Source organism: Saccostrea cucullata, unplaced genomic scaffold (assembly GCF_032062105.1).
Source record: "Saccostrea cucullata isolate Sc308-1 unplaced genomic scaffold, CSIRO_AGI_Scuc_v1 ctg1272, whole genome shotgun sequence".
Taxonomy (NCBI): domain Eukaryota; kingdom Metazoa; phylum Mollusca; class Bivalvia; order Ostreida; family Ostreidae; genus Saccostrea; species Saccostrea cuccullata.
Genome location: NW_026921815.1, coordinates 41,957 through 69,640, shown reverse-complemented (window position 1 = coordinate 69,640; position 27,684 = coordinate 41,957). Strand labels below are relative to the sequence as shown.

The following is a 27,684-nucleotide window of genomic DNA, read 5'->3' as shown; positions in this document are numbered from 1 at the left end:
AAAAGTTTGATATTCAGGAAAACGAAAGTAAGCATAAAACCAATGCAATGGACCGAATTTTTTCAGCTTATGAAATAATCAGCTATTATTACTCTAGACAACACTGAATTACTTGTCATCTTTAGTAAAGTTGTAATGTAGAATACGTCAAATTTTCAGAATACTTGAATGTACTTCCATGATTAAAAAGCTTACTTCCGGTAAAGGAAGAAGTCATTAAAACACAATTTCAGTACTAATAATGAAGAGAGATATTTCTTTACAATAAAGATATATCTCTTTTGGACACGTTTGAAAGATATCTATTTCACTATAAGGGAATCTCTTAAGATAAACAAAGAGAGATATCTCTTTTACTTTGAGAGATATCTCTTTAACTTGAAAATATCTCCCAAAGTAAAAAACATATCTCTCTAGGTGAAAAAGATATCTCTTTAACGTTCAGAGATATCTCTTTTGAAGAAAACGATATCGCTCAAGGAGGAAGAGATATCTGTTTAAGTGGAGGAGATATCTCTTAGGAAAAGAGATATCTCAATAAGTGAAAGATTTATCTCTCTAAATATCAGAGATATCTCTTAAAGTTGAGAGATATCTCTTAAAGTTGGGAGATGTCTCTATTTTTTAAAAGATATCTCTCTAAAATGATAGATATCTCTGCAATTTTAAGATAAATTTTATTTTCCGAATCTCTTTCATTAAAAGAGATCTCTAATTCTCTATAGCTTAGAAAGATATCTGTTTTTGAAAATCTAAAGAGATATATCTGTAACTAAGAAAGATATCTCTTTTAACCTTGTTTATCGCTTAGAGATATATCTCTCTAGCTTATAGTGATATCTCTTTAAGTAAAGGAGAAATCTCTCTTGCAAAAAGAGATATCTCTCTCTAAGGTATAAAGATTTCTCTTTTAGTCAAAGAGATATCTCTTTTAGTTAAAGAGATATCTCTATAAGCTGAAGAGATATCTTTCTATGCTAAAGAGATATCTCTCTTAATTATTGAAAGATTTTTTTTTTATTTCACGAATGCACCAAATTAGAGTTAGATTCTGGATGCTGCTTTCTCCCTAATGCGTGGTTTAGATAGTTAAAACAAGCAGAAAGTTATATACGTATTTTCGAAGGGCCAAATTTTTCGTGGTTTGAGAAAAATAGTTTGGTTCATGGGTATTTGATTTCGTGATTGAAGAATTGTTCAGTAGTAATACGTATATGTGAAAAATTGCATTGAATCGTTGTGGACATAAATCTGTGGGTCTCACCATACATTGAAAACCACGAAAATTAAACCCCTACAAAAATTAATGATTTCACAGTACCTTCTTATCAAAATTTAAGAAATGTTGAAACATGCACAGAGCTGGACTAAAATGATCATACATATATTTATTGAAATTCGTTATACTTTGAAAATCTTCCGGATTTTTTGTATGCTTTGATGACATAAAGGGAAGACAACGATCTTCAATGGATCGCAAATAAGGATAATAAAAAACATATATAAAAAATAATTAATTTGTGAACATAGGCATAAATTACGGAGCCCCGGGTTGTGTAGTTTCAAAGTTGTTCAAATTATGACCGCCGGGGATTGGATGGGACCATCATGGGGATCAAAGTTTAACATACATGTAGGAATATGTAGGAAAAAATCTTCTCTAGAACAGAAAAGCCATGTTTAGTCTTACTGATATGGAAGCATCCTCGGGTAGTAAATGATGACCCCCAAGGATTATGGGGGGGGGGGGGCACAATAAATCTGCTCAAGAACAGCAAAATCACTTGTTATATTAATATGAGAGCATCCTAAGGTAGTTTAAAATTCAACCCCCCCCCCCCCCCCCCCCCCGTAAATGTTTCAATAATGAATTGATTTCTGCTTTTCCTAGCCAATGTACTCAGGTGAGCGCTGTGACCCATGGGCCTTTTTTTTCCTTCATAAAATATGGCGAAAACATGTCAGAGGTCGTTAATTCCCTTACAAAGATTATTGATTATTGACATTATAGTGATATAAATTTGCCTTCAAAATCCTTATCTTTTGTATTGATTAACCAAAAAAGTTTTTGTTCATCATTTAAAGCTGAGAATTGTGGAAATTTATCATTAATTAACTGAAATATTTCTTTTCTTTGATGATCAAATTTTTTACATGTTATTAAAAAATGAGTTTCATCATCTATGCTCTTAGAATTACATCTATTACATAATCGATCTTCTCGAGGAATATTTGTAAATCTTCCCACTTCAATTTGTCATCTGTGACAGGAAATTCTTAATTTACATAGAGATTTTCTGTGATGAAAATTTTTAACAACTGATAAATAATTCTCATAACCCCAATTTTGTTTTAGTTTTTCATACAGTGTATGTGGTTAATTTGCCATCAGCATAACTTTGTAGACTTGTATACCATTTTTTCACATAATAATCTAATAAAGGTTTACGACAGAATGACTTAAATTTATAACAAATAACTTCATCTTTAATACTAAATGTATGTTTCTAGCATATTCTTTTACTACTTTACCACGTTTTTGAAAGGGGGCGCCAGAGAAAAAAAATTAATAACTTACCTGAAAAAAAGTTGACAAGCAAAAAAAAAAAAAAAAGGGAAAGTTAATTGTCTCCCAAAGTCGAAAATCCTATTTCGTGTGTGTGTGTGTGTGTGTGTGTGTGGGGGGGGGGGGGGGGGTAGAGGTAGGGACCTATATACTATAGTAAAGGCAAACTTTTTTAGAATCAACTTATTTCTCTACCAATTTTTCTCTTATTTCACTTTACTATAGCAAAAAGTGTGTGTGTAGGGGGGGGGGGGCGACCTTTCAATGAAAATTTTCAATGTTAAAAGTTATGTTTGAAAAAAAAAAAAGTGGAGGGGCAGCCCCCTTACATGCCCCCTCTCCCCCGTTGCTACGTGCCTACTATTTGATAATTTTTTATATTTTGAAAATAATAGGAAATGCACCAAACTCTACTTTAACTGCTAAATTAGAACAGGGACCTCTATACTATAGTATAGTTAGTATATGGGTCCCTGATTAGAAGCTTTATTTTGAACCCCTCAATTCAAAGAATTTAATTTGATCGGGTTTGGTATTCTGCTACATATGTTTTATTTTAGCGCCACAAACTGACACAGTGACAGAGTGACAGGCTCATCCTCATGAGACTGTTTGTTGTCACAAAGTAAGTTTAATATCTATTGCTTTGATAATTGGTTTGAAATTAGGCCTATACTTTTAAACATTTTAAGTGTAACAGGAAAGGAGAAAATGCATGGCTGGACAAAAATATAGAAGTCCCGGGACCCGTATCTCTAGTCAGGTGCTCTACCAACTGAGCTATCCAGGCCGATATCCACGGCCCTAACCATTACATTCCTCCCTCCTTAAATGGTCTTCGCCCTCGAAGACACAACCCAAGTTCTTATTGCCCCTGGCAGGACTTTCACCTGCAAGTCCAGAGGTGGTCAACGGCACCAAATCTGTAACAGGAAAGGACAAAATGTATGGCTGGACCGGGAATCGAACCCGGGACCCCTGTATCTCTAGTCAGGTGCTCTACCAACTGAGCTATCCAGGCCGATATCCACGGCCCTAACCATTACATAAGCATACTTAAAAAGCCAGTGTAGATTTATTATTAATGCCACGAGTTCGTAGATTGATCATTGTACATGGTGACAATCACGACATGACCACCAGGACTGGTGGTTTGTGATTCAAAGGAAGAAGAAGATTGCATACGCAACAGCTCAAGTGTTGTACTGCTAAGAACTGAAGAATGTCATTATAAGACACTTATAATTTACAAATAAACAATTTTAAAAAAGACATGCAGTAAATATAGCCTTATTTATTTTTCATTCGAATCAATTTGCATTTAATCAGAATAAATATATACTATACGGCACATTTATTTGGTTTCATTTTCATGTATGACATTCATTATTGCTTATGCATGTTAGCAGGATAGTGCTCCTCTTTTTTTCTTCAGCTTGTTGGTTTAAAGAAACCTGTACATCCAGCCCACTATGAAGAACTGTGAATTGAATCTGGACTAATTTACCGGGATAAATTTAGTCCTTAACTTTGGGGGATTTGAACAAAGAATGGAAGAGGAGAACATCATTATGGCATCAGAGAGTTCTTGTACTTCTACATGTGAGAGTGTGGATGAATTTGATGAATCCTGTGGTCATTTGAAATTTCGGAAAAGGAAAACCAAGGACGACTATCATGGTAGAGATTATAAAATAGCAAGAGGTTCACAATCTTATTCTATAGGAGAATGTGTCTCTAATTGGAAGATCGAAAGATTGGATAAACTTGGTCTATCTTACAAAAATCACACATCAAACTTCAAGGACTTCTTCAAAGTAGTAGAAAAATTCGGTTTTGGGCCCCTTTCTGAAGAAAAGAAAAGCATTTTAGAGTCTCTAACAGAATTGACTAAGAAAGCAATGTCAAAGACATCCTTTAACATGACACGAAAAGAGAATACTGAATACTGTAAAGGAGAGCTGGGGAGTTGTATTGAGGTGACGGAAGAGATAAAACCATTGTGGGACAGCCTTGTGTCTAAAGGGGAATTAACTTGGTAAGTAATGACAATTCATTCTGTCAGCAGCAGATGAAAAAAAAAACTAGTCAACAGGTCAAAGGTACAAATGCAGTAATAAGCAATAAAATGTTCTCCGTGTTAGTATGCAAGGGAAAAAAAACCTATTTGAAGTTAGTTACAACATGCACAGTGAGTTTGAAGAATTGAAATGCAGTTTTTCTCCGTTTTCAAATTACTATCATTTTATATTATCAGCTGTGCTGTAATATTCAAAATACAAGAGGATAACTGACAGAAAATATGGAACTTGACACAAAATTCACAGGTTTTTCAAGATGGGTTTGAAGCAAATATCTAGGTGTATAGTAAGTTATGTTTCTGGACGAGAATTTTTGTATTGGATATCTATATTAACATTAGTAAGCTTATACATTTCTTTTTTCCCAGGTATCACACACAGATATTGGTACATCTTCTGAACTTTTATGAACAGTTAACTCTATTTCTTCGTGCAAGATGTGTCACATACACCCACCCTCCAGTTGAAGCAAACTATAGGGCTCTGTTGGCTTCTTTTGTTAAAATCTTTCTACTGAGAGCAAAGTAAGTATTATGAACAGTAAAGTCATTAAAGAAATTAGTAATGTCTTCTTAATAACTAAACTGCACTAAAGAAGTCAAAATTGGCCCTTTTTATGCCCCCCCCCCCTTCGAAGAAGGGAGGGCATATTGCTTTGCTGCTGTCTGTCGGTCTGTCAGTCCACTTAGTTTCTGTTCATTTTCTTCACAACCGTTGCAAATACTGAAATGAAATTTAGTGTACGGATATATCACATGAAGATCTAGGTCACCTTTTGTTTTGGGTATGATCGCACCATTTTTGACAGAGTTATGCCCCTTGGACTTAGAAAAATTCCAATTATTTGCAGTTTCTGTTCATTTTCTTTGCAACCGTTGCACATACTGAAATGAAATTTAGTGTACGGATATATCACATGAATATCTAGGCCAAGTCCTGTTTTGGGTACGATTGCACCATTTTTGACAGAGTTATGCCCCTTGGACTTAGAAACATTCCAATTATTTACAGTTTCCGTTCATTTTCTTCGCAACTGTTGCACATACTGAAATGAAATTTAGTGTACAGATTTATCACATGAATATCTAGATCAAGTTCTGTTTGGGTACGATTGTGCCATTTTTGACAGAGTTATGCCCCTTAGACTTAGAAAAATTCCAATTATTTGCAGTTTCTCTTCATTTTCTTTAAAATCATTGCACATACTGAAAGAATTTGGTTTACCGATATATCACATGAATATCTAGGTCAAGTTTTTTTTTGGGTTCGATTGCACCATTTTTGACAGAGTTATGCCCTTTTGGACTTGGAAAAATTCCAATTTGGGGGGAGGGGGCATAAGTGTTTTACAAACATCTCTTGTTCAGTCCTGTTTTAATCTAATGTATGTTAGATGAGTTCTTGAAATCTTTTTTTCACTGTCAGTCATTTGGACTGACTGCCATGTGAAGTTTGTCAGTCCAGACAGATTTCTATCAGTCCAAAAAAAATTCAATAAAAAGGTGAAAAACTGTATTTGAATTTTATTATCAATGTATTGTGCACCCAGTGTCAATAAACACTGCACACTTCATGCCGATTTGATCGTCGTATAACAACTTTCTTTGAATTCTCGTGGGGGTCCATTTTCTTCATAAGTTTTTAATCTAGTTCGATTTTCTCACCTGGCTTACCCCAGCGCTATCAACAAACTAGTTTACCAATCATAGTTTGGCACTTGCATTCATCGAAGAAGCCATAACAAGATTCAGAAAAGCGTTTAAAAGATTACGATCGGTCGGGCAATACGTTAGCTGCAGAGCTGTAGCTCTCAAAAAAAAATAGATAGACCGGAGAGCTACAGTGCCACCCATTGAAAAAACTGTATATTTATTGCGCACAAAAAGTTGCGCTTGTGTATGGATTAATTCTTCCAAATTCTTACCTCAATTGCAAAAAATTAGATTTCAAAAAATTTCGTACTCTTCTATCAAGTACTTTCGTAGTTGACATCTACACGATGCGCATTGGGCCGATTTATCTTACAAACAAAAATGACAGTATATATAAAACAGACGAATCGATGATCTTGATTTCAGAGATGGAAGGGCTATAAACAATAACTATAATGTTTTGTAGTGGATACAGTGAAAGATTATGTTAGGAATACACGGTTAGTAATATTTTGAGATTATAGTTTTAAAAACATGGAGAAATAAATCGATAAACAGCGCACTTTTTTGTGCGCAATAAATATACAGTTTTTTCAATGGGTGGCACTGTAGCTCTCCGGTCTGTCAAATTATTTTTTCGGAGAGCTACAGATCTGCAGCTAGCAATACGTACGAAATTTGGTCGGATTCTCGCAAGTTCTTCTGTCAACAATTACCAGTCATTTGGACTGACACGGAACGCAAAGTAATCGGTCCTTGGTTGCTTTTATCGGTTTTGCCGACAGGACCGAAAGATTTCAAGAACTCTATGTTACCAAATTGTTTTCTTTTGATAATGCATACCATTGGTGGATACTTCTAATTTGAAGTCATGTTAAACATCTTGAAGTTTTAAATTTCAGTACAAATAGTGTAAACTTATTTGCCATGTAATTTTTGACATTTAACAGATACTTTATAAACCATATTTTCAATGAAATCAAAAGTAAAATCTACCCTCTTTAATTTAATTAAAAAAATGTTTTCCGAAAATATTTTTCGTTTCAATTTTTGCTGATTTGTCCTAAAAATTTGCAAAATACTGCAAATTTTGGACACGTGCAACTACAAAAAATACCAGTTTTACTGTAATTGCATCACAACTGATAAACAACAAAAGTGGGATCACTATTCTTAGAATGTGCTTGTTGAATTAGTATTTTTCTTTTTATCAAATATTTCAGACAAGGAGAAGAATTAAGGAGCACTGTGAACATTAATGGTGTACCTTCATCTACAGCTCCTGCTCTACGTCTTGTTAATGTGGGCGGTTTGCAGGATATTGAAAGGAACCTGTGTCTGTGTGTCATTTCTGTGGTTTGTATATTATAACGAGAACACATTTCTAACTGATATGTACTTTAAAATTTCTTGATGAAAGAAGAGGGGCACTTTGGTAGGCATTCGAAAGGAATCGGTGCAGTTGGAAAGGGAAAATTTCATTGATCTGTCACTTGAAATTTCATAATATTTTTCTTTTATTTACTTTTCACTTCATTTCATTGCTTCTTTTACTTTTTTTCAGATTTTGTTTTAGGTACACTTATTTGATCAACTGTACTGATTAACATTCAATTTTGTATGAGAATTTAATTTCAGTTACTTGAACAGATATAAAAATATAATAATTTGAACAGATACACGTGCAATATAAAAAAGAAAAACCATTTTAATTTCAAGAAAAGGTTGAATAAAAGCTCATAATTGTTTTAGGTGAAAAGGTCAGTCAGAAGAAGTGGATCTCCTGAAAGATTTGACATTCATTCTGCACTCTCAGATGATATTCTTGCACAGCATGCTGGTGAACTACTGCTTGAATATCAAAATACACAGTATGCTAGCAAAGACTGTGACTCCAAAGTGATGTTAGGAATCATTTGCTTGGAAACAACGGTATGATAATTCAGTCTATCTATTTCTTTAAGAGCCTCTTAATCAGATTTGTATAACTGATCAGAAATTATCTTAAGTTTATCTTAGTTAAATCTAATGTGAACTTATTTTCCATCATGTAACTGGTTGCTATCACTGTCTGTCATCATCCATCATCATCTAAATATTTCAATCCTCTGAAACTACTTGACTATAATGCCAAACAAAAGGATTTATAGTATGAACTATCTAGGATGAAGTCACAATAATAAGGAATTCATAGTGGGGTTCAAACTGAGTAATAATTGAAGCCTTCTAACAAATTCAATTATTCTAGCATTAATTGCATGCATTTTAGATTATGATTTCATTTCAGCTTGTTTTCACTTGGTTGGAGCTTGGTGATATTCATTATGCGGACATTAAAGAAGGCAACTTGTTCCAGAAAGACAGTACCAATAGGGATGAACCAGAAATACAAGACAAGAAAGAAAGTGGAGAAATATCCTACACTAGACCATATGATTACCTACTGAGAGAGGACAGAGAACAGATCCTGGAGTTTTTGTATGAACTGGCTTTTCAATCAGAAGAAAAACTTTCTGCTAGAAAAAAACAAAAATCCTAGTTTTAAACAAATTAAAGTTTTGAAATGCATTTTGTTATCTTGTTGTCATGAGTTTAATCTTGAAAATGAGGTTCACCTTTAGGAAATAACACTGGAAATATGTCACAGTGACTACTGGGATTGATCTCCCTTTTGAAAACAAGTTGTGTTTCTTAAACACTGATGCCCTCTTATGGCAGCCTTTGGTCAAGGAACTCAAAATGTAAATTAAATGCCAAGGTCAAAAATGTCTCCCAAAGAAAGTACTTGTCTCCATAATTGAAAGTCCTAGTTTTAATAGCTCAGTAGTTATGGCCAAAGTTGAAGCTTTTTAGAAGTCAATTATGGCTAAGGTTCAACTCTGATAATTTCATGAAAAAGAGGGACAAAGGTCAAGAGGTCAAATATTTTCAAGCTCAAATGAAGGTACTGACACAAGGAATACATGTGTAAATTTCAAAACCATAGCTCTAAGCATTCAAAAGTTACAGGTAATTTTAAAGTTTTTTGGGACAAACAGATTAAATTTAGACAAATAAATGAACAAGGCAAAAATCTTATTCATTACAAAAATTGAACCATGTTCATAATATTTGAATGAGAAGTGATGGGGCTTTTATATTTCACATGTTTACTACCTGTGACAAAACTCTCCAAATATGCTATGATTTTTTACCCCTTGACCTTGAAGTTTGACCTACTGTACTTTTCAAATATTTTAACATTACTTTAAATTGGTCAGTCAGTAATGACTTTTAAATGAGAAAAAGGAGTGGCTTTCATGTTATACATGTATATTACCCTTGACAATACCTTTCCCAATATTATCTTTTTTTTTACCCCACAACCTTAACCTTCATGTTTGACCTACTTTTCAAAACTTATCTTTGCTTATAAAAAGTATGCTTATTAAAATAAATTATAGCAAAAAATGTCACAGTTGTTGTTTGTGTGAAATATGAAAGCCCTATCTGTTATGATCAAGGTTAGAGTTTTCATTACTGACAGATGAACAAATAGGGGAGAAAATCATTTTTATGCCCTCATATTTAATCCTTGTGACAAGACCTGGGATTTAATATCAAGAACTTTGACCCCTTGACCTTGAAGTTTGACCCATTTTTACACAAAAAATCCAAACTTTTACTTTGGCCCTAATTTTTTAACTGTAGATACTAGGAATTTCATATTACAAATATCAATTCTTTGTGGCAAGACCTTTCATTTGAAACCAACAATTTTGACCTTGGACATTTTCGTACTTACGAAAAAACTTTAACCTTGGCCATAACTTTTGAACGGTAAGGGCTAGAGCTTTCATACTTCACATATGTAATCCTTGTGAGAAGACCTTTCAGTGGATGTCATCAAATTTGACCCTGACCTTGGAGTTCGACCTACTTTTTACAAACATTAACCTTGGCCATAACTTTTGAACGTTAAGAGCCAGCGCTTTCATTCTTCCCACTTGTAATCTTTGAGACAAGGCCTTTCTTTAGAAACCAACAACCTTGACCCTTTGACCTTGACCCCGGAGTTTGTCCTACCTTTAAAACGTTAACCTTGGTCATAACCTTTGAACAGGTGGTGCTAGGGTTTTATAATTCACATTTGTATTTCTTGTGAAAAGGCATTACTTTAGGTACCAACATATTTGATATGTATTTAAGAAAGCTTAACCTTCACTATGTTGCCATACAGGGGCACCAGTGTTTCACAAACACATCTTGTTTAGTTATATTATGCTTAAATCTCAGATTAGAGGCTTTCAAAAGCTAACCTGATCGTAGTTTGTTTAGAAAATCTTCTTTTATATGAGATATTTTAAAATTTATGTCCCTGGATAATAATTAATTTTATTTACTTTTTTAAAATTCTGTTTTTAGGCCTTTGATTGTCTAAAATGTTAGCTAAATGTATTATTTTGAAGCCAATCTGAAAAGCAAAAGATATTTTCATATGCTGCTTATCCACCCAAAATATACATGTACTTCCTGCTATATTTGATCTGAAGTTTACCATCTCTATCTGTGAAAAGGAAAGAAAATTATGATTTTTAAGTTACTTACATTTAAATATAAGACATTTCAGCAAATATACTCTGAATATTTATTTAGTCAGAATCCAGACAAGAAATTCCTAGATCATTAATTGGGGATGATGAACAAATGGTCATATAATATTGAGTTCTTTTAAAGAAGAGGCCTTTTCAGTGTGAACTTATCACAATTTTTTTGTAATCATAAGACTGGTAAAGACAATCTAACATTCTGAACTGTGAAGAGTATGTGAGGGGGAGGGCATATTCACCAAAAATAATATTGTACACATCATATTTGCATCAAATGATGGAAAAATCAACACAATACATTGTGTTTGCATAGACTGCTTTTAATAAAAAATATTGTCAGGAATTTACTGACATTACAAAAAGGGAATACATTTAAATAAAACCTATTTAAAAAAAGTTATATTATAACAAAAATAATAAATTAAATGGAAAACTTAATGTAAATTATCACAGTCAAAATATTTTTGCCTAAATTGTAACTAATTGTATACTAATTGTATACTTTTAACAATGAGCGATTGTCAAGTAGACACAACATAATAAATATAAATGAAAGGAATAAGAAGATTATGTATCACAGTCAATTAAGGCCTCAGTTAACAATGTCTCTCTATTCTGCTCTTCTGTTCAAAGAGGTTGTTTCTTGTTGTCATAGTAAATATTGGTTGCCATGGGAGCACTAATACTCATAAAGGATTGCTCCCTGAACAGGATTTCGTCGATGTCCTGATTGTTGCCCAGATATTTGGCGTTGCTGTAGATGTCGTGAGTCTTGGTTTTGGGAACCACCTTACACTTCCAGAGGATGAGTCCACCCACCACAATAAGCACCGCGACCACCACCAGAACCACTGCCACGATTAGCACAATATTGGCTGAGTCACTGGACGGTGCAGGGGTCATCTGCAAAATACAAGTCAAATATGTGTGGAAAAATCATTAAAGATATATCTGTTCTCCAGTGCACTTTTCCTGCACATATCAAACTTGATATTAAAATCAGAAGTCTCTGTCGAGACTGAAGCTCTACTGGTTTGAACTTATAGCAAAGGAAGAGAAAAGTACTTAAGCAGCTGGGATTTGAAACTTTACAACAGCAATAAATAGAATAATGATCATTGATAAAGTCTCTTTATGTTCTTAGTGTAGTCTACTTGTGTGCCAAGTTATATTGAAATCAGACCAAAGCTGTAGGAGGAGTAGCATTTTGAAACAATTTTACAGACATTTCTATTTTTAGTAACCACGGCAACACTGTTCATCAAAATTAAAATTCGATAAACAGAATAATGTATCTTAGTGTATTCTACTTGTGTGCCAATTTATATTGAAATCAGACCAAAACTGTAGGAGGAGCATTTTGAAACAATATTACAGATATTTCTATTTTTAGTAACCACGGCAACACGGTTCATCGAAATCAAAAACCGATACATAGATTTATGTATCTTAGTGTAGTCTACTTGTGCGCCAAGTTATACTGAAATCAGACCAAAATTGTAGGAGGAGTAGCATTTTGAAAGAATTTCACAGAAATTTCTATTTTTAGTAACCATGGCAACACCGCTCATCGAAATCAAAAACCGATAAACAGAATTATGTATCTTAGTGTATTTTACTTGTGTGCCAAATTGTACTGAAATCAGACCAAAACTGTAGGAGGAGTAGCATTTTGAAAGAATTTCACAGAAATTTCTATTTTTAGTAACCCCGGCAACACCGTTCATCGAAATCAAAAACCGATAAACAGAATTATGTATCTTAGTGTATTCTACTTGTGTGCCAAGTTATATTGAAATTAGACCAAAACTGTAGCAGGAGTAGCATTTTGAAAAATTGTTTACAGACAGACGGACAGCTAGACAGACAGACGGACGGACGCCGGACGCATTACTATCGCATAAGCTCTTCTGGTCTCTGACCAGTAGAGCTAAAAAATCACAATTCTGATTTTTGTTTCCTGGCTGGTCTTGTATTTAAAATAGCTGGCTTAGAGGATCAATAAATAAATAAACTTACATCTCCACACGTGACTCCGTAGTATGTGGTCCCGCCCACTGTCAGATAACCAGCCAATGAGAGCGAGTTTCCATTGAAGGAGTAAGCCTGTCCGTTCTGGATGGAGCTACAAACTGCATACACCGTGCTGTTCACTGAGGAGTTAGAACCACTGATCTGGAAGCTCACCATAATGCTACCTGTAATGTCGAAATGATATAATAAAAAAACTTCAATCATTTCTATTCATTGTAGTTTTCTATTAAAAGTTATCATATATATAAACAATTATCTTTAAGTAAAGTTTACTTGCCTTTAGCTACAGAAATGCTGTTCATGATAATTTCAGGGTAAGTGGTGGCCAAGGCATTGCCCATCATAGCAGAGAAGTATTTATTGTATGTGGTTCCCACAATGCTGTCGTAATCCTCGTTAAATTTGACGACGACATCCTGTGTGTCCTCAATCACCAGGTTAATGTGGCTCTGGGCTTTCACTGGGATCAGCTCCTCGTACGTAAAGTTGTAGTCTGGTGGGTTGGACACGATGCGGAACTTGACCACGTACACCCCAAGAGTGGTCAGATTGAGGGAGTAGAAGCTGGCCTGGGCTGTGTTGGTGTCAAAGGTCGTGGTTGTTATGCCAACCAGAGATCCATTGTAGAGTTCAGGCATACCCAGTTCTGCTGTCACTGACCAACTGTGACCCTGTTGTTGGAAAATTTAACATAGATTCATAATGACCCTATTGTTGGAAAATTAAACATAGATTTATAAAACATAAGTATGAATTTATCAACAGTATAAAAAGAAACATATTTCTCATAGCAGTACTGCAACATTTTATGAAGTGATATTCATGATCTATTTTGATTGTGGAATATGTAGCATTGTTTTTACTAAAATTGCTAACAGGCACAAAGAACAGAGTTCTCTCCCTTACCCTCCATGTGATGTTGGAGATTGTTTCTAGGGTGACCTCGTCTTTCAGCTCCAGTACAACAGACAGCAGGGCTTTCTCCACCACAGTGGACGACTTACTGACCAGCGCGCCTTTAATTGGACGTCCAGTGATGGTGAAGGGATCGCTGGAGAGACTCACATTCTCCCCCTCGTCTGGGTAAGTGATGTTAAAGTCCAAGATGTAGTCCTGACCGAAGTGTGTGATCAGGAGGTTGGTGAAGTTGGCCCATCCATCTACGACGCTGACGGTCGTGTTACCCCCCAGCACAGCGTTAGGGTTACCAGTGCCACTTCTAATTGTGGCTGCGACTTGCCAAGGGTGAGACTTGGTCCCCAGCTTTTTGATGATATTTCCCTGTATAGAATAAAACAACATTCCAGAAAGTTGCAGCAATAGACAATTTACTTGAAAATTCAAAAAAAGCATTCTTAAAAATTGAAATATTTTTTTTAATTCAGATGTAGAGGTAAAAAAAAATCTTACATTTTTATCCACAACTTGTATCTTTGGTTGAGTAGCAAATGGGACTCCCTCATGCTGAGGCACTAAAGCTGGCTTGAATTTCATGGCATCCACAATAAAGAGTGGTGTGTAGGGGTCATCATCTGTACTGATTTCTCCCCACTCCTGACTTCCGGGGGTGGGTGGGGTCTCAGCGATGGAGTAGGTGGTGTCCTGACTCACGTTTATAATTTGACTGAAGTTTCCGAGTTGTATTTCATTGACGATCTTAGATCCAGCTTCTTCTAGTTCGGCCTCTGATAGGTCTCCAGCTTGTAGCGTACCATTTACATCTGCAAAAAGTTACATTTAAAAATATTTTGTAAGGGAGAAAATAACACATATCTCTTTATTATGATCAAATGAATTTGTTTTCTTCTTCAAACATATAAGCTAAAGTACATAGAAGTCAATATGTTGTAATAAAAGTAAATAAATATGAGATAAAAAATTTAATGAATCTGCAGACAGAGACTTTACAAAACTGTCCCAGACTCGGACAGGTACCTGCTGAGGGGGGATTTCCAATCTCCACAGAGAATCCCGTGATGTCACCAGCTGATCTCTTCTTGCGACGACCGGAGGATTGCGTCTCCCTCACAATGTTTGTGATTCTGACCCGACTGGCATCAATATTACAGAATGCAGCAATGTTCATGACAATATTCTCTCCATAGAAATCAGACTCCTTCATGGCAGGGAACTGGAATGACACAATAATTACATCTACTGTCTTGACATCGAATGGTTTGGATCCCCGGATATTGATGGTGAGTATTCCAGAGTCACGGTCAAAATAACTGGCTCCATGAGGATCCTGACATCCAGTTACATTTGGTTTGAAGAAATCTGGCTGACCAACGGGGGGTGGGTCAATAATGTACCGGTTTCCCGGATTTACAAATCGTACATTTTCTGGTTTGATGTATGTCCCGTCGTGGTAAACATCCAGTCGCCAGGGCTGGGAGTACCACACAGACAGAACAATGCAGTCTGTGTCTTTAGCATTCAGAAGGTGGAACCTGGAGTTCTGTGGGGAAGTACTGGTGTAGTGCAGCAAGTAATCCTTTCCTATAAAAAAATATTTATTTTTATAGAAGATAAAAAAATTATTAACCAAATATATATTTTGCAGCTTTTCATATTCTTAACATAACTTCACATAAACTGACCTGATGCAACGAGAGCTTGGAAGGTTGAAAGTCTCTTTCTACAGGTATAACCGCTGCACCAGCCGTGATCCTGGGGACCATTAATTAGGTCAAGGTAGCCATCTCCCAAAATAGCCACAGGTGAGAGTCTACGTGTCTCAGTGTCAGAATCCATGCTTTCTATGGTCAGGGTGAAGTAATCGTAATCATGGCACTCATAAGCCTGCCACTTGTCACGGTACACACAATTATTTGTTCGGATAATTCCTGCAAAACGATTAACAAATGTCATCTTAATGGGGTTAAATACAGTGGCTGTCATAAAATTTAATCACCATAGCGAAACAGAGTCATGAAAAATTACGCATTTATTATTATTTTTTTAAAAATTATATTCTTTTGAATAAAGAGAGAACCCTGTGTTTCTATTGTTCCGTTATTTACCTTTATTTGGAGCTAACACTGACACAGGAATTCTAGTGCCGTCCAGTCTGGTCTGCATCTCCTTGGGAATCCTGTAGTCTCCTAATCCCATTCTGGGATCTCCGTTCCACTGGTACTCGGACTGTGGGATTACAGACCCAGGGGATCCCAGGAATGTTCCGTCTTCATCCACCATCAGGGATTTCACCTTAGCATCACATGCCATGTCCACACAGTCAGCGGAGTTGATTTTACTACATCCATGATAAATAAATAAGTTATTATACGAAATTCAATGGCCAAAAAGTTATTGTTCTTTTTTTCATTGCTTCTACATTTTGAGAAAGTCATTAACTTTGTACATCTATTCTGTGCTGATTGACCAGAATGTAAAATAATTTTCAAACTTATACAGAAATACATTTCCAATTTACAGGTAAAAAATAAACAATAAATATATTCTAAAGACTAAACTTGGACTCTACAGGGGGGGAGTAGGATTGTGTATTTACCCAATGCTGGATCGCCAGTATTTAATCTTGTAATCTGAGGCTACATCCACAAAGGACACGCGCTTGGTGTACATAGGGTGATTACCATCATCATTTCCAGCGTTAGGTGTCACGGAGAAATCACCACCATTGTTACAGACATCAGAAAACTTAGCAAAAGTCACATCTGTAACCAAAAATAGATAATATTACAATGTGATGAAATGATGAATCTATTATAATTCAAAACAAATATTAAAACATCCTTGAAGATAAATGACAAATGATCACAGATCATAATTTATCAAAAGATGTTGGGCAAATAAATAATTCAAACAGTTACTTCAAACTAAGCCCTTTAGAAAAACTTAAAGGAATTAAGAAATCAGAGTTAAAATACCCAAAAAGAAAATAATATAGACTTTCTTTTACTTTGACATTTTCATGGTACTTAAAATATATACTGTAAACGTGGTTATATTGACGAGTTGAAAAATTGACGACTTTTTGTTTACGAAAATTGACTGGTGTTAATTTTGACAAAAAATTTAATCAAGAGTTATATATCTTTGAATTCATGGGAATAAAAAGACAGCATCGGAATCGGTAAAATATTTTTTTGTACAGATTATCTACAATGTGTAAGATTGTATAAACTATCTGAAAAAAATTAATTAAATAAATTGCCCTCTTGTAATTTGTTTTCATTATAAGCGGTCAATTGCCTGAGGTGACAAACTAGGTCAAGCAAGGTGTGAAAATTACGCTAAGTTACGCATGCAGTATTTTGAGTTTAGATTCAATGGTTTTAAAAAATGTGATTATATATCTCTGTGTTTTCATTGCTAATTACTAAGGAAATTAACAATAACTTTGATCTAGTTTTAATAGGGGAATCCCAAAAAACTTTGCAGTAATGTACAATGGTCCATGTCTGTTGTGACGCTCTATATAAGATATGAAGTTTGACTAGTGTAAATTTTAACGAGAAAAGAAAAATTGTCAATATAGTCAAAATTAGCACATTGTCAAAATTTCCATGTTTACAGTACATGTATGTTTGAGAAACTAAACATTTTTTATCTGCTATACAAACAATACCTAGCATCAATATAATTACAAACCTTCCATGTGGAATCTCCCGTTGATGGCCTGATATTTTTTGACTCCTGCGAACGGTTTCCCAGGAGCAGAGTTAGGTCCAGAAGAGAAGGTTGGCATGGTAACGCCCACCCTCATGTTGCTCCCGCAGTGTCTCCTGGAGTTCGCACCCAGTGAAACATAATCGTCATTCGGCAGTCTATCCGTGGCACAGTCAAACGCTCCAGAGGTTCCTACAATCAGGGAGTTCTTCAGAGTAGTATATTTATCAGCAAATGCATGTCCCGTGGCACTCGGGCCGGCAATAAACTGGAAAATGTTGACTCCATTGTCAGCTGCCAATATGTCCGAGAGTTCATTCGAAGCTCCATTCTGGTAGTATATACCATAGTCCATATTCTTCCAAACTGTGAAGTTGGCAAACTTGGCACAAGGCACCAAATCAGCTTAAAGTTTATTAAAATAGCAATAAAGCAAAAATAATTTGCATCTTTTAATTACAGATACAAACATTTCAAGTTAAGAAAATATTTGTTGCATTTATTAAGTGTGTTATTTTCCACTCAGAACTGCTTTTTCCCTCATGGCTCCCCTTTTTTTAATTTTTAAACATGTAGGAAACAAACACTTTGCAAAGGTCTTAAAATGTCAGCAAAATAATAGATTTTCAAACTTACGTGTTAGAGTTTCCATTATATTAGCAACTCCCAGCATACAACTGTGAGCCACATTGCCAACAAATTTCCCGGGGGCATTACATCTTTCCCCGAGGATTGCGAATCCGACCCTCTCACATCCTCCCACGTGGTTGTACTCCAGGACAGGGTTGGTGGCCTTGACCAGATTTATGGCGCCGTTGTACCGGACGTTAAACGTCTCCTGTCGGTCCTGGTAAGATCCCTCCCACTGAGTCCTCGTGATGAAGTTGTTACGCATTTGTGTGTTGTCGCTTTCTGATTCAATGGCTGGAAAGCAGAAATTTGTACAGAAATTTTTTAAAATGATGATTTACAAACTTGAATAAGCACTCAAAATCAACTTATTTACAATTTGCTTACAAATTATCTAGATTCAAAATAGAAATATTTTGGTCAATCCAATTTTTATGTACAAAGGGAAACAACTTTCTTTTCAAACTTACCAAACCAGACATTATCTGCCATCACGTTCCACTCTATTGGAAGGTTATTGGTGCCGTACACTGTAACCGCTGGGGCGTAACTGTGGTGGAAGGCACAGCTTCTGACGTAGGACGGCTTTATAGCTGACACAGTTCCAGCATCAATAAAGGCCACAGCACTCCTAGAGTCCCAAGGATCAGTGTAACCTTCCTGACCACTGCGTACAAACTCCACATTGGAAATTCTGGCATATCCTGCAACAAAACAAAATGCATTGTTTCAGGGTTCTTACATAAAATAAAAAATCTTCCTTCAAGTAAAATATTGGTAAGAAATATCATGATTCTTCATTTTTTTTTCATATTTATTCTTTATGTATTATGAGGAAAGAACTTGCTGACTCTTATCTAAATTTAGTAGCATTGTACTTGCTATCTATGACGTACCAATATAAGATTCTGTCCCCTCAGCCCCTTGTCCTACGACAATCCTGGCCCCGAAGGACTGCCCCTCCTGCTTGAGGTAGGCTCCACCCTCTATTTTGATGTTTCTGCTCAACAGTCCGACTTCAGCAGCCATTTTGATAGACATTCCATTAGCAGTCTCTGTGTGAGCTACAAGTACATATAAAAATATTGTAAACATGTGAAAAGGAACAAAGAAACACATGCACATGTTTTAACCAAGACATACAAAATTCTGGTGCAGTTAGAGGGACAAATGACTTAATCTTTTCTAAATTTAACATGAACTATCAAAATATTGAGATAATAGAGTACATATATCTGTTAACAGATCTTCTTATGGGATCGAGAAGCATGTATCAAGTAAATGTGTATATCATGTATCTAAATAGTTACCTATATGTTTGTACTGGAGGGGGGTGTTGATGGTGAGAGTTCTTTTGTCCCCTGACACCGCCGTGATGGTCACCTTTTCAGATTCCCGTGCGTCATAGCTCGTGGGAGCTATAACAATCTGGTCCCCAACTGTCCAGTTGACGGCAGCTTGAAGGACGAGCTGAGTATCTCCAACATTTGCTGTCTGTGTAAGCTGGGTCCAGCTCTCCCCTTTATCAACTCCGTGAAGATCCAGGCCACCAAAAGCAGCTGTATAAAACATAAAAATAAAATCAGTTGAAATAAGATTTAAGTGTCTACTCTACTGTATAGACACATAAATAAACAAAAACTCTTCTCTATAACTTCTCAACTTAAAAAGTTTTTTGCAGATTTGTTCTCTTTACAATTTGTTAAGTTCAAAAAGAGAGTTGTTTCATAAGAGATATGTCCCAGTATAAATAAGAAAATTTACATCAAGCTATTTCTATTTAAGACTAAAAAAAGATTCTACTGACCTATGGCCTTTGACCCAATAGGTGGACCACTAATTCCTGTAAATACATTAGTGTCATGGTCTCCCTGGAGAGATATGAGGACATTTGACAGGAAAGGTTCATTAGGGAATCCCACAACAAGTCGTCCTCCCAGAATAACGAGATAGGTACAGTTCAACACGAAGTCCCTGGTCCCGTTGTTGTGGTCCAGCTGCAGTGTTCCGTAGAGAACCAGTTTACCCATCTGAGGCAGCACGGTGTCAGCAACCACCCATTTACCTGTCAACATTTCACCACAGGGATTAAATCACATTCCACAATGTTTACGAACCATTTTTAGCAGGAAAAATTTCTGTAGGCACAAACTTTGCAGTTACATTTTTGCATGTTTACATTTAAAAGAAAAAAGTGTAATTTACCTTGTGGAATCTTGACATTATCGCCATTCACCGGGAGGTCATATGATCCATTATTATACCCTCCCCACCCTGGCTCTGTCCCATTCCAGGTCGCCTTGTCAGACCACAGCTGGACCTCTGCGGGGGGCGTGTCCACCGGGGGTATAGTGTTAGGGTCAGGCGGGGGAATACAGTCGGTGAAGAAACATTTGTAGGAGACAAAGTTGACCTTCAGATTATCTGCTCTTACTGCTGCCGAGGGTGACGCTCGCTTCTTACGCCCAGACGGAGGGGCTGGGCTCGAGCTTGGACTCGAGCTAGTAGTTCTGGCAGACACTACAAATTGTACAAAACTGCTTTACAAATATAGAAAAGATTACCTAAAACAAGTTTTAGTTATGTAACTTCAATTATGTTTGTCTACTATCAAGCAAATATGAAACTGTTATAAAATATTTAAGTACAAACGTATTTTCAAGAAACATCCTCATGTAATTTAAAAACTAATTTTCCATTTAGAGTTGAGCCTACTTAACTAAGGTACTTGTGTTCCCCTGTAAAACATCTGGATATTAGTGTGTCCAGATAAATAAAACACTAATTATATGTACTTGATTGATATATATTTTTTTTTTTTCCTCCAATTTTTTTTTATCAAAATGAAGTGTCTAGCTTATTCTTATCTGGGTTACAGAGACACCGCTTTAATTGGATATGGGGCACAGGCTTAGATAAGTGTACTTGCCATGTCCACACATTACATGTACCTACCTAAGTATTTGATCTGCTTGTCTGATGTGACGTACTCCCAGGTTCCGTGAGGGTCAGTGTTCGGGTCTATGCTGGTCTGAGATCCGTTCTTGTGAGTTCTACCATCCATCATAAAACGATCCGGTGCCTTGTTCAACTTTTGTTTAATGATCACATAGTCAGCAGAGCCCCCAGACTACAAAAACAGTCAGAATCATTTATAATAAATTTCATTTTATTTTATACATAGATTTTAATCATTTAAATTCTCAGAGTTATTATTCATATTTCGTTACTGTAGATCACTTAATTTTTGCGACACCTTATTTTCGCGAGATTGTCATTGACTATTTGTTGGCAAGACAAAATTTCCATGAATTGTGGTCATTGTTCTATATAATCTTAAGGAATTCTATTATACACGAGAACAAAATTTTCGCGAGCATACCATCTCACGTAATATCGCGAAAATAAAGTTCTCACAAATAAAAAAAGTTTTACAGTACCATATGATTTTAAACATTCACTTACCTCTGTGAAGAGATCAAATCTCCCATTGTAACTGATATTGGATAAATGTTCAGCATTTTCAAATATTATTTCGTATTCTTCTCCATCCACTAAGTTAAGATTCCAGCCTTTAGGATGAGTGATAGCCTTCTTGCGGTAGGGATTTGTCACATTTCCAAATCGGTTAATGAAGATAGCATCCTTGTACTGGATTGAACTAGGTGAGATTTCATTGAAAGCAAACCTGTGGAACTTGACACTTGGGTCACAGGCACTGGCTGCAACTCCGGTGCTGAATTTTGGGTATGGAATACAGGACGGAGGGAGGGTATCTGAGGTGGAGATGACGGTTTTTCCGACGTTGGCTGCAATTGACGCCGCGTCTCCTGTCTCCCCGATCAGTGTACCATCAACGTCTTTGAAGACCGACTCCCACAACCATTCATACCTCCCTTTGTTTGGAGCATTCACAAATCTCAGTGCCTGAGTGTGGTAGAGGAAACCTCCACAGAGGAAAGAACAGGTGCCTGTGATTCTAGCTGTGGCAATTGTGGCACATCCACTTTCATCAAAGTTAACAAATCTTACACCATCTATCTTAAATCCATAACCGTAAGGCACAACAACACCTCCCCTTGTGCACCCCTGTTCAACTCTAGTGAGAGAGTTGGCATGACCAACAATAAGAGAATTCTGAATGACTTGCTCGCCTTCCAAAATTTTCTTTCCTTCAAACCCAGCAAGTTTGTTGTTGACGAGAACAAAGTCTCTCATAATGAAAGCTCCACCATTGACCATCTCAGCTCCTTTTTCATTGTTCCATGCTGTCAGACCCTCAAAAACAGACTGGTAAGGAGTGTTAGAGCCACAACCTCCTCCATCCCTGGAGGTCATAGTGGGGAAGATCCACAGTCCAAACCAGCCATTGGAGTGAGCAACGTTTCCCTTGAACACTGCCACAGGAACACGCTGAGGACAAATGTTGGGATCAAAGGAAGGTCCGTCTGGATGAGCATGCATCCTGTACCAGAAAGCAAAGTGGGATCCACCTGCAGCATGATTATACTGAATTGTGTTGTTGGGATTGGTAACCCAAATGGCAGCTGGTGTAACATCATCATTTTGCAAGCTGGAGCTCTCTCTTACAAAGATCAATAAATTTCTCTGTAAGGTGGTTCCAGTCTCAATTCCATCCTCAAAGAACATGGCTCCACCCATCACATTGTAGGCGATATTTCTCTCCACCAGGAGGTTGTGACTTCCATGGATGTTTATGGCTCTGTTGAAGGACTCATGGATTCCACATCCCCTGACATAGGAGCCAGTATTGTCACCGTTCAAATGGAAGTGGATGGGGTATCTACCGAGTCTGAAGGCTTGTCCTACATGGAACAGTTCCACGTATTCAATGTGAGCATGAGAGAGCAGCTGGTTCTGGACAGGAGAGTGAATCATGATCTGAGCTCCAAACTGATCACTGCCCATCTCCTCCCCAAACCGTCCCTGGAAACAGGTCTGTGTGGCAAATTCACCTGTAATTTCATAGCATTTAAAAATTTAGCATTCTCTAAAATCTCTTGGTAATTACAATAGATAACAATTAACCTAATTAGTCTAAGTGTTACCTGTATCAAATCCATCAGGGCAGGCCTCAATCTTCTCCACCCATTGTGAATCACTAGCTCCCTGAATCTTAATGTTCCTTGTTACCATGCCAACCTCTGCCCTGAATTCCACCTGGGTGCCGTCAAACATCTCGGACACTCCCAGATGTTCGTAGGTCAGGGGCTGCGTCAGGGTAACTGTTTTCTGGTCCCCAGCGACGGACTGAATGGTTCTGAACTCATTCTCTCTCTGGGAGTGACGATGACTGGTTGTTGCTATGATGACCTGATCACCTTGTTTCCATGTCACTGCGTCCTTCAGAACAATTGTGGAACTTCCAGCACTGGCTGTTGAGGCCAAGGTTGTCCAGGTCGTGGCAACTGGCTTACCTATCAACACATAAGTCATCATAGTGAGAATCAACGAAACATTAACAAACTTTAGTGTATCAGGTGTCAATAGAAAGCGAGTATTTACCATGTAGCTCCAGCCTTCCTGTCCTGACAGCGATTGATTTGACTCCGTAGATTGGGAACTCTTTACTGCGGTGATGGCCGTGTAGTGTGATGAGAGCTTTATGTTGGAAAGGCTCAGCTTCTGTACCAATCTACAATAAAATACACCATGAACAAGTGTGAAGCACACAGTCATTATTTCTTGAAAACATTTCACTTTCATTAAATAATGCAGCATATCAGGAGGGAATAAATCCAACAATCAAGAGCTACCTTAGCTTACCTGAAGCAAACCATTGTCAGTAATCAAGACGTTTTCTGCTTGGAGATGAAGATCCTTTTCATCGAAAATCAATCCACCCCCTATTAAATAAAGGAAAGTATAGTTACGAACACATACAACTTTTTGACTGCATTAATTAAGGTTTATACGAGATAAGTCTTATTTGTGTTGACTGGCATACCTCTGATGAGGACGATTTTCAGTTTGGGTGTGTCCACGTCCAGCAGGATATTCTGACCCTTACTGACGACCACCATGTCCCCCTCCTTAGGGAGTGGTCCCCCACCCCAGGTAAAGGGAGACGACCACACATCCACGTAGAAAAACTCCGCTGATGTCTGAAGAGAGAGGGACAGAAAGGGTTAATATGTAAAAAAAGAGATAATCATCGAGACCAAAAAACTAGAATAACAAAATTTCAATGGAAATGGCTTCCTCAGTAATATGTCATGTTTTATTGGATATCTTTTAATTGAGAGAACATTTCAAATGAACAATTTTCCTACCAATCACAACAATTTACCTGATTGGCAATTCCATTACCAGCAACCTCCACCTCAATATTAACTTTCTCTGACTTGGAATGTTGGTTTGTGGTACAAACAATCTGAGTATTTGTAACTGTTGAAACATCACAAGTGGTACCGGCTATTTTAACTGTAACATCAGCCTTAACAGTACTGCAACAAAATCAAACATAATGCAACAACCATGTTACAAAAAATAATCAAAATCAGACATAAAATACAATTTTTTTCTAAAATACATGTATATATCATTTCTGACACTGTATGTAGCAAGGCCATGCTTGAGTACTGAGTAAAGACACATGTTACTTTATTGCTATACAGAGAGTCCACCTACCCAAACCCTGTCCCTGAGATGGTCAGTGACGTTCCTCCCCCTGTACCTCCCCGGGCGGGATTGACCCCCGTGATCTCGGCCGTCTTGGAAGCATCGTAGGTGTAACCTCCAGCTAGTGTTTTGGTGACCCCATTCTCTGTCACTGCGACATCACAGGCCTGGGTACCAACTACAGGGGCTGTCAAAAGTAAGAATTCAATCACAAAAGACTTCACAACCAAATAAATGATTTAATTGTGTGTTTGGATTGCAAACTGCTAAGAAACTGACCAAAAACTAAAATCAGAAATCTACTGAAGACATCTGAGGAGAACTTACCAGTGGCCGCTGGAGTGAGACAGATAAAGTTTCCAGCTGTCTGGCTGGCATTGACGACCTTCACACATGACTGACCACACACTGTGGCTGTCGTCCCAGAGTCAAATCCAGATCCAGACAATGTCACAGTCTGTCCACCAGCACTGCTCCCTATAAATAGGTATTGAAAAAATCTTCAAAATGCAGCTTTACAGCTCCAAATTAAAGAAAATCTGACTTAATGACTTTTGATACAAAAAATATTGAAATTATTATGCTCAAATCATTATTTCAAGTGAATGAAATGTTACAATTGCTTACCACTGACAGGTGAAATGGACGACAGTGACAATTGATATTCAAACATCTGGTCATTGTTTGACTTCCCTTTGTTAGACACGGTCAGTACCACAGGGAATGAGCCAACATTCTGTACACCAGCAGTACATCTGACCTCCGTCACAGATGAAGATGTCACTGCACAGTTTGCACCACCGATAGTGACTGTGTTCTCAGCATTGGTGGCTCTAAAGTTCTGTCCTGTCAGCACCACGGTGGTTCCTGCTGACCCCAGTGCTGGGCTGACCCCTGTGATAGAGGGGGTGCTGGTGGTGGAGTAGGTGTAATCCTGCTGTGGGTAAGTCTGACTGTTAGAGGTGACCGTGACCTTGACTGATCCAGCAGCGTGGGCCGGTGTGGTGCAGGTCACGTTGTTCAGGTTGATCTCAGTGACAGCACAGGCTGATCCATCAATATCAACAGTTGTACCAGGAATGAAGCCGTTTCCTTCGATGGTGAGCTTTGAACCACCATGGGTACTGCCATCAGTGGATGACATGCTTGTGATTGTGGTGTTTCCAGTCACAGAGAGAGATGCCTCGGCAAGACCTACATCTGAGACTAGGACCTTCACTGTGTTAGCTCCGGCTGGGAGATAGGTGATAGCACAAACAAGAGTAGTGTCAGAGACTGAAGACACCGTGCAGATCTCATCTCCAACCGTGACAGACACAGCTGATGACACAGTCCCAAACTTAGACCCACTGAAAGTCAGGGTAGTGGGAGACCCACCCACAACAGTGTCTGGGGTCACACTATCCAACTTAGGGGTGACACTAGGATCATATACATACTGACACACCACGCCACACTTAGCTTTAATAGAACTGCCAGTGGGAGAAGTTATTGACACCTCCAGGGTCTTAGGTCCAGCTGAGTTCAGCTTTCTAGCTGTGCATTTGATGGAGGTGTATGAGGCTTCAGATACAGGGCAGGAATACCCTCCAATGGTCACCATTACCCAGATACCATCAGCAAAGCCAGTCCCCACAATCTCAATCTCGTTACCACCTTCTACTGACCCCAGGGGAGGAAGAATGTCTGTAACCTCAGGGACCAGGGCAAAAGTTCTCAAGGTCTGTCCAGTTATCTGAACCAGAGCATTGCCCATATTGTTATGTCTCATTCTGACTTCCTCCATGATTCCAATCTCGGGTGCGTTAGCTGGGTCAATGTTGCAGGAGATTTTGGTGGATGTTGCGGCTGTCACAAGGCAGAGGTTGCTTCCGAAGTAGACCTCGTTCTGGCACTCTGTGGAGCTAAATCCTTCCCCTTCAATGTCAATAACATCCTGGGAGGAGCCACTCTGGAGGCTGATGGAGGAGATCACCGGGGTAGAGCATCGAGAGAACGTGAACTGGAACTTAGAGGCGCCTGATGGAGACGCAGGTGGAACTGAACAACTGGGGATGATACCAGTGGTGCCCTTACAGGCACTATTATCCACAGGATTAGATACACCTATAATCAAAAGGTAAAATCAAAGTATATATGGCTAGACATGTGTAACTGAAGATTCCACTGTTGTTTGGATAAAAAGGTACCTGAGTTTACAACGTGTTGGGCTTCAATCTGTCCCATGGTGACTGAGACTTCGCCATGAGATGTGGAGGGCCTGTCTACCACGTTAACACATCCCCTGAAGAAGGTTGTCTTGTAGAGGTCGCAGTAGTCACTCCAGTAACAGTATTTACCAGCCACAGTAAACCTGTGTCTGAACACACCTGTACAAAAATCAAAATGGTGTCAGTGTTACACATGTACATAATCTCTTCCACTTTGCTAACATTGGACTTGGGTAAGCAATATAACATCATTTCCACCTTTTATCACTGAGTAATGTTATCTGAAATATCTCAGTATTCCAAAGGAGTGCCTTGCTAAAGCACCTTGGCATCACAAATTAATTACCTGAGGCAGCTGGTGTGCCGCTATTGAAGCCCCCTGGGACCGCCTCTGTGGACAGCTCATCCTTGACTTGTACGACCCTGGGGGTGAAGCCAGTGATGTAGGAGGCGAACCACCACCTCCACTCCACTATGTCTCCAGTGAAAATCTCCAGGTTCTTAGGGTTCCAGGCATAGCCAGACAGCTTGAATTCTGAAACAAAGAGGAAAAATGATACACTGATGGCTGTTTCAAAATTTTCTATTCATAAAATGATGTAATATGTCAAGATTTATGCTAAAGCTTATATTCAAACATTTACT

At 37.7% G+C, this 27,684-nt stretch overlaps 2 protein-coding genes across 3 annotated transcripts in view; one reads left to right on the top strand and one right to left on the bottom strand.

Annotated features, from left to right (window-relative positions):
* The first annotated feature begins 4,018 nt into the window (after positions 1-4,018).
* Positions 4,019-8,861, top strand: LOC134260760 (uncharacterized). 2 transcript variants are annotated; one of them, XM_062743306.1, is made up of 5 exons: positions 4,022-4,604; positions 5,016-5,171; positions 7,523-7,655; positions 8,052-8,231; positions 8,587-8,861. In XM_062743306.1, the coding sequence occupies exons 1-5, from the start codon at positions 4,117-4,119 to the stop codon at positions 8,836-8,838; spliced, it is 1,209 nt and encodes a 402-aa protein (XP_062599290.1). In that variant the 5' UTR covers positions 4,022-4,116; the 3' UTR covers positions 8,839-8,861. The 2 variants fall into 2 exon arrangements, with proteins under 2 accessions (XP_062599291.1, XP_062599290.1); XM_062743307.1 differs by lacking the exon at positions 8,052-8,231 and having other exon boundaries at positions 4,019-4,604.
* A 2,411-nt stretch (positions 8,862-11,272) lies between these two features.
* LOC134260764 (fibrocystin-L-like) overlaps positions 11,273-27,684 on the bottom strand; it is a 28,385-nt gene continuing 11,973 nt past the window's right edge. The window contains exons 27-54 of the mRNA XM_062743311.1: positions 27,386-27,574; positions 27,019-27,198; positions 25,457-26,935; positions 25,157-25,306; positions 24,839-25,016; positions 24,498-24,654; positions 24,156-24,312; positions 23,975-24,054; positions 23,714-23,843; positions 23,257-23,625; positions 21,653-23,163; positions 21,143-21,317; positions 20,393-20,707; positions 19,995-20,252; positions 19,498-19,746; positions 19,084-19,251; positions 18,658-18,891; positions 18,194-18,481; positions 17,540-17,962; positions 16,437-16,602; positions 15,946-16,178; positions 15,523-15,768; positions 14,858-15,421; positions 14,333-14,643; positions 13,829-14,203; positions 13,196-13,593; positions 12,908-13,082; positions 11,273-11,791 (exon numbers count right to left, since the gene is read on the bottom strand). Coding sequence (XP_062599295.1) covers positions 11,516-11,791; positions 12,908-13,082; positions 13,196-13,593; positions 13,829-14,203; positions 14,333-14,643; positions 14,858-15,421; positions 15,523-15,768; positions 15,946-16,178; positions 16,437-16,602; positions 17,540-17,962; positions 18,194-18,481; positions 18,658-18,891; positions 19,084-19,251; positions 19,498-19,746; positions 19,995-20,252; positions 20,393-20,707; positions 21,143-21,317; positions 21,653-23,163; positions 23,257-23,625; positions 23,714-23,843; positions 23,975-24,054; positions 24,156-24,312; positions 24,498-24,654; positions 24,839-25,016; positions 25,157-25,306; positions 25,457-26,935; positions 27,019-27,198; positions 27,386-27,574 — 9,434 coding nt within the window. The 3' untranslated portion in view covers positions 11,273-11,515. The remainder of the gene's footprint in view (positions 11,792-12,907; positions 13,083-13,195; positions 13,594-13,828; positions 14,204-14,332; positions 14,644-14,857; positions 15,422-15,522; positions 15,769-15,945; positions 16,179-16,436; positions 16,603-17,539; positions 17,963-18,193; positions 18,482-18,657; positions 18,892-19,083; positions 19,252-19,497; positions 19,747-19,994; positions 20,253-20,392; positions 20,708-21,142; positions 21,318-21,652; positions 23,164-23,256; positions 23,626-23,713; positions 23,844-23,974; positions 24,055-24,155; positions 24,313-24,497; positions 24,655-24,838; positions 25,017-25,156; positions 25,307-25,456; positions 26,936-27,018; positions 27,199-27,385; positions 27,575-27,684) is intronic.

Bases quoted from the DNA above. Each gene is read 5' to 3' on its own strand.
- LOC134260760 (XM_062743306.1), top strand. From the start codon at position 4,117: ATGGAAGAGGAGAACATCATTATGGCATCAGAGAGTTCTTGTACTTCT. The intron at 4,605-5,015 runs GTAAGTAATGAC...CTTTTTTCCCAG, and splicing joins TCTAAAGGGGAATTAACTTG to GTATCACACACAGATATTGG. The intron at 8,232-8,586 runs GTATGATAATTC...ATTTCATTTCAG, and splicing joins TCATTTGCTTGGAAACAACG to CTTGTTTTCACTTGGTTGGA.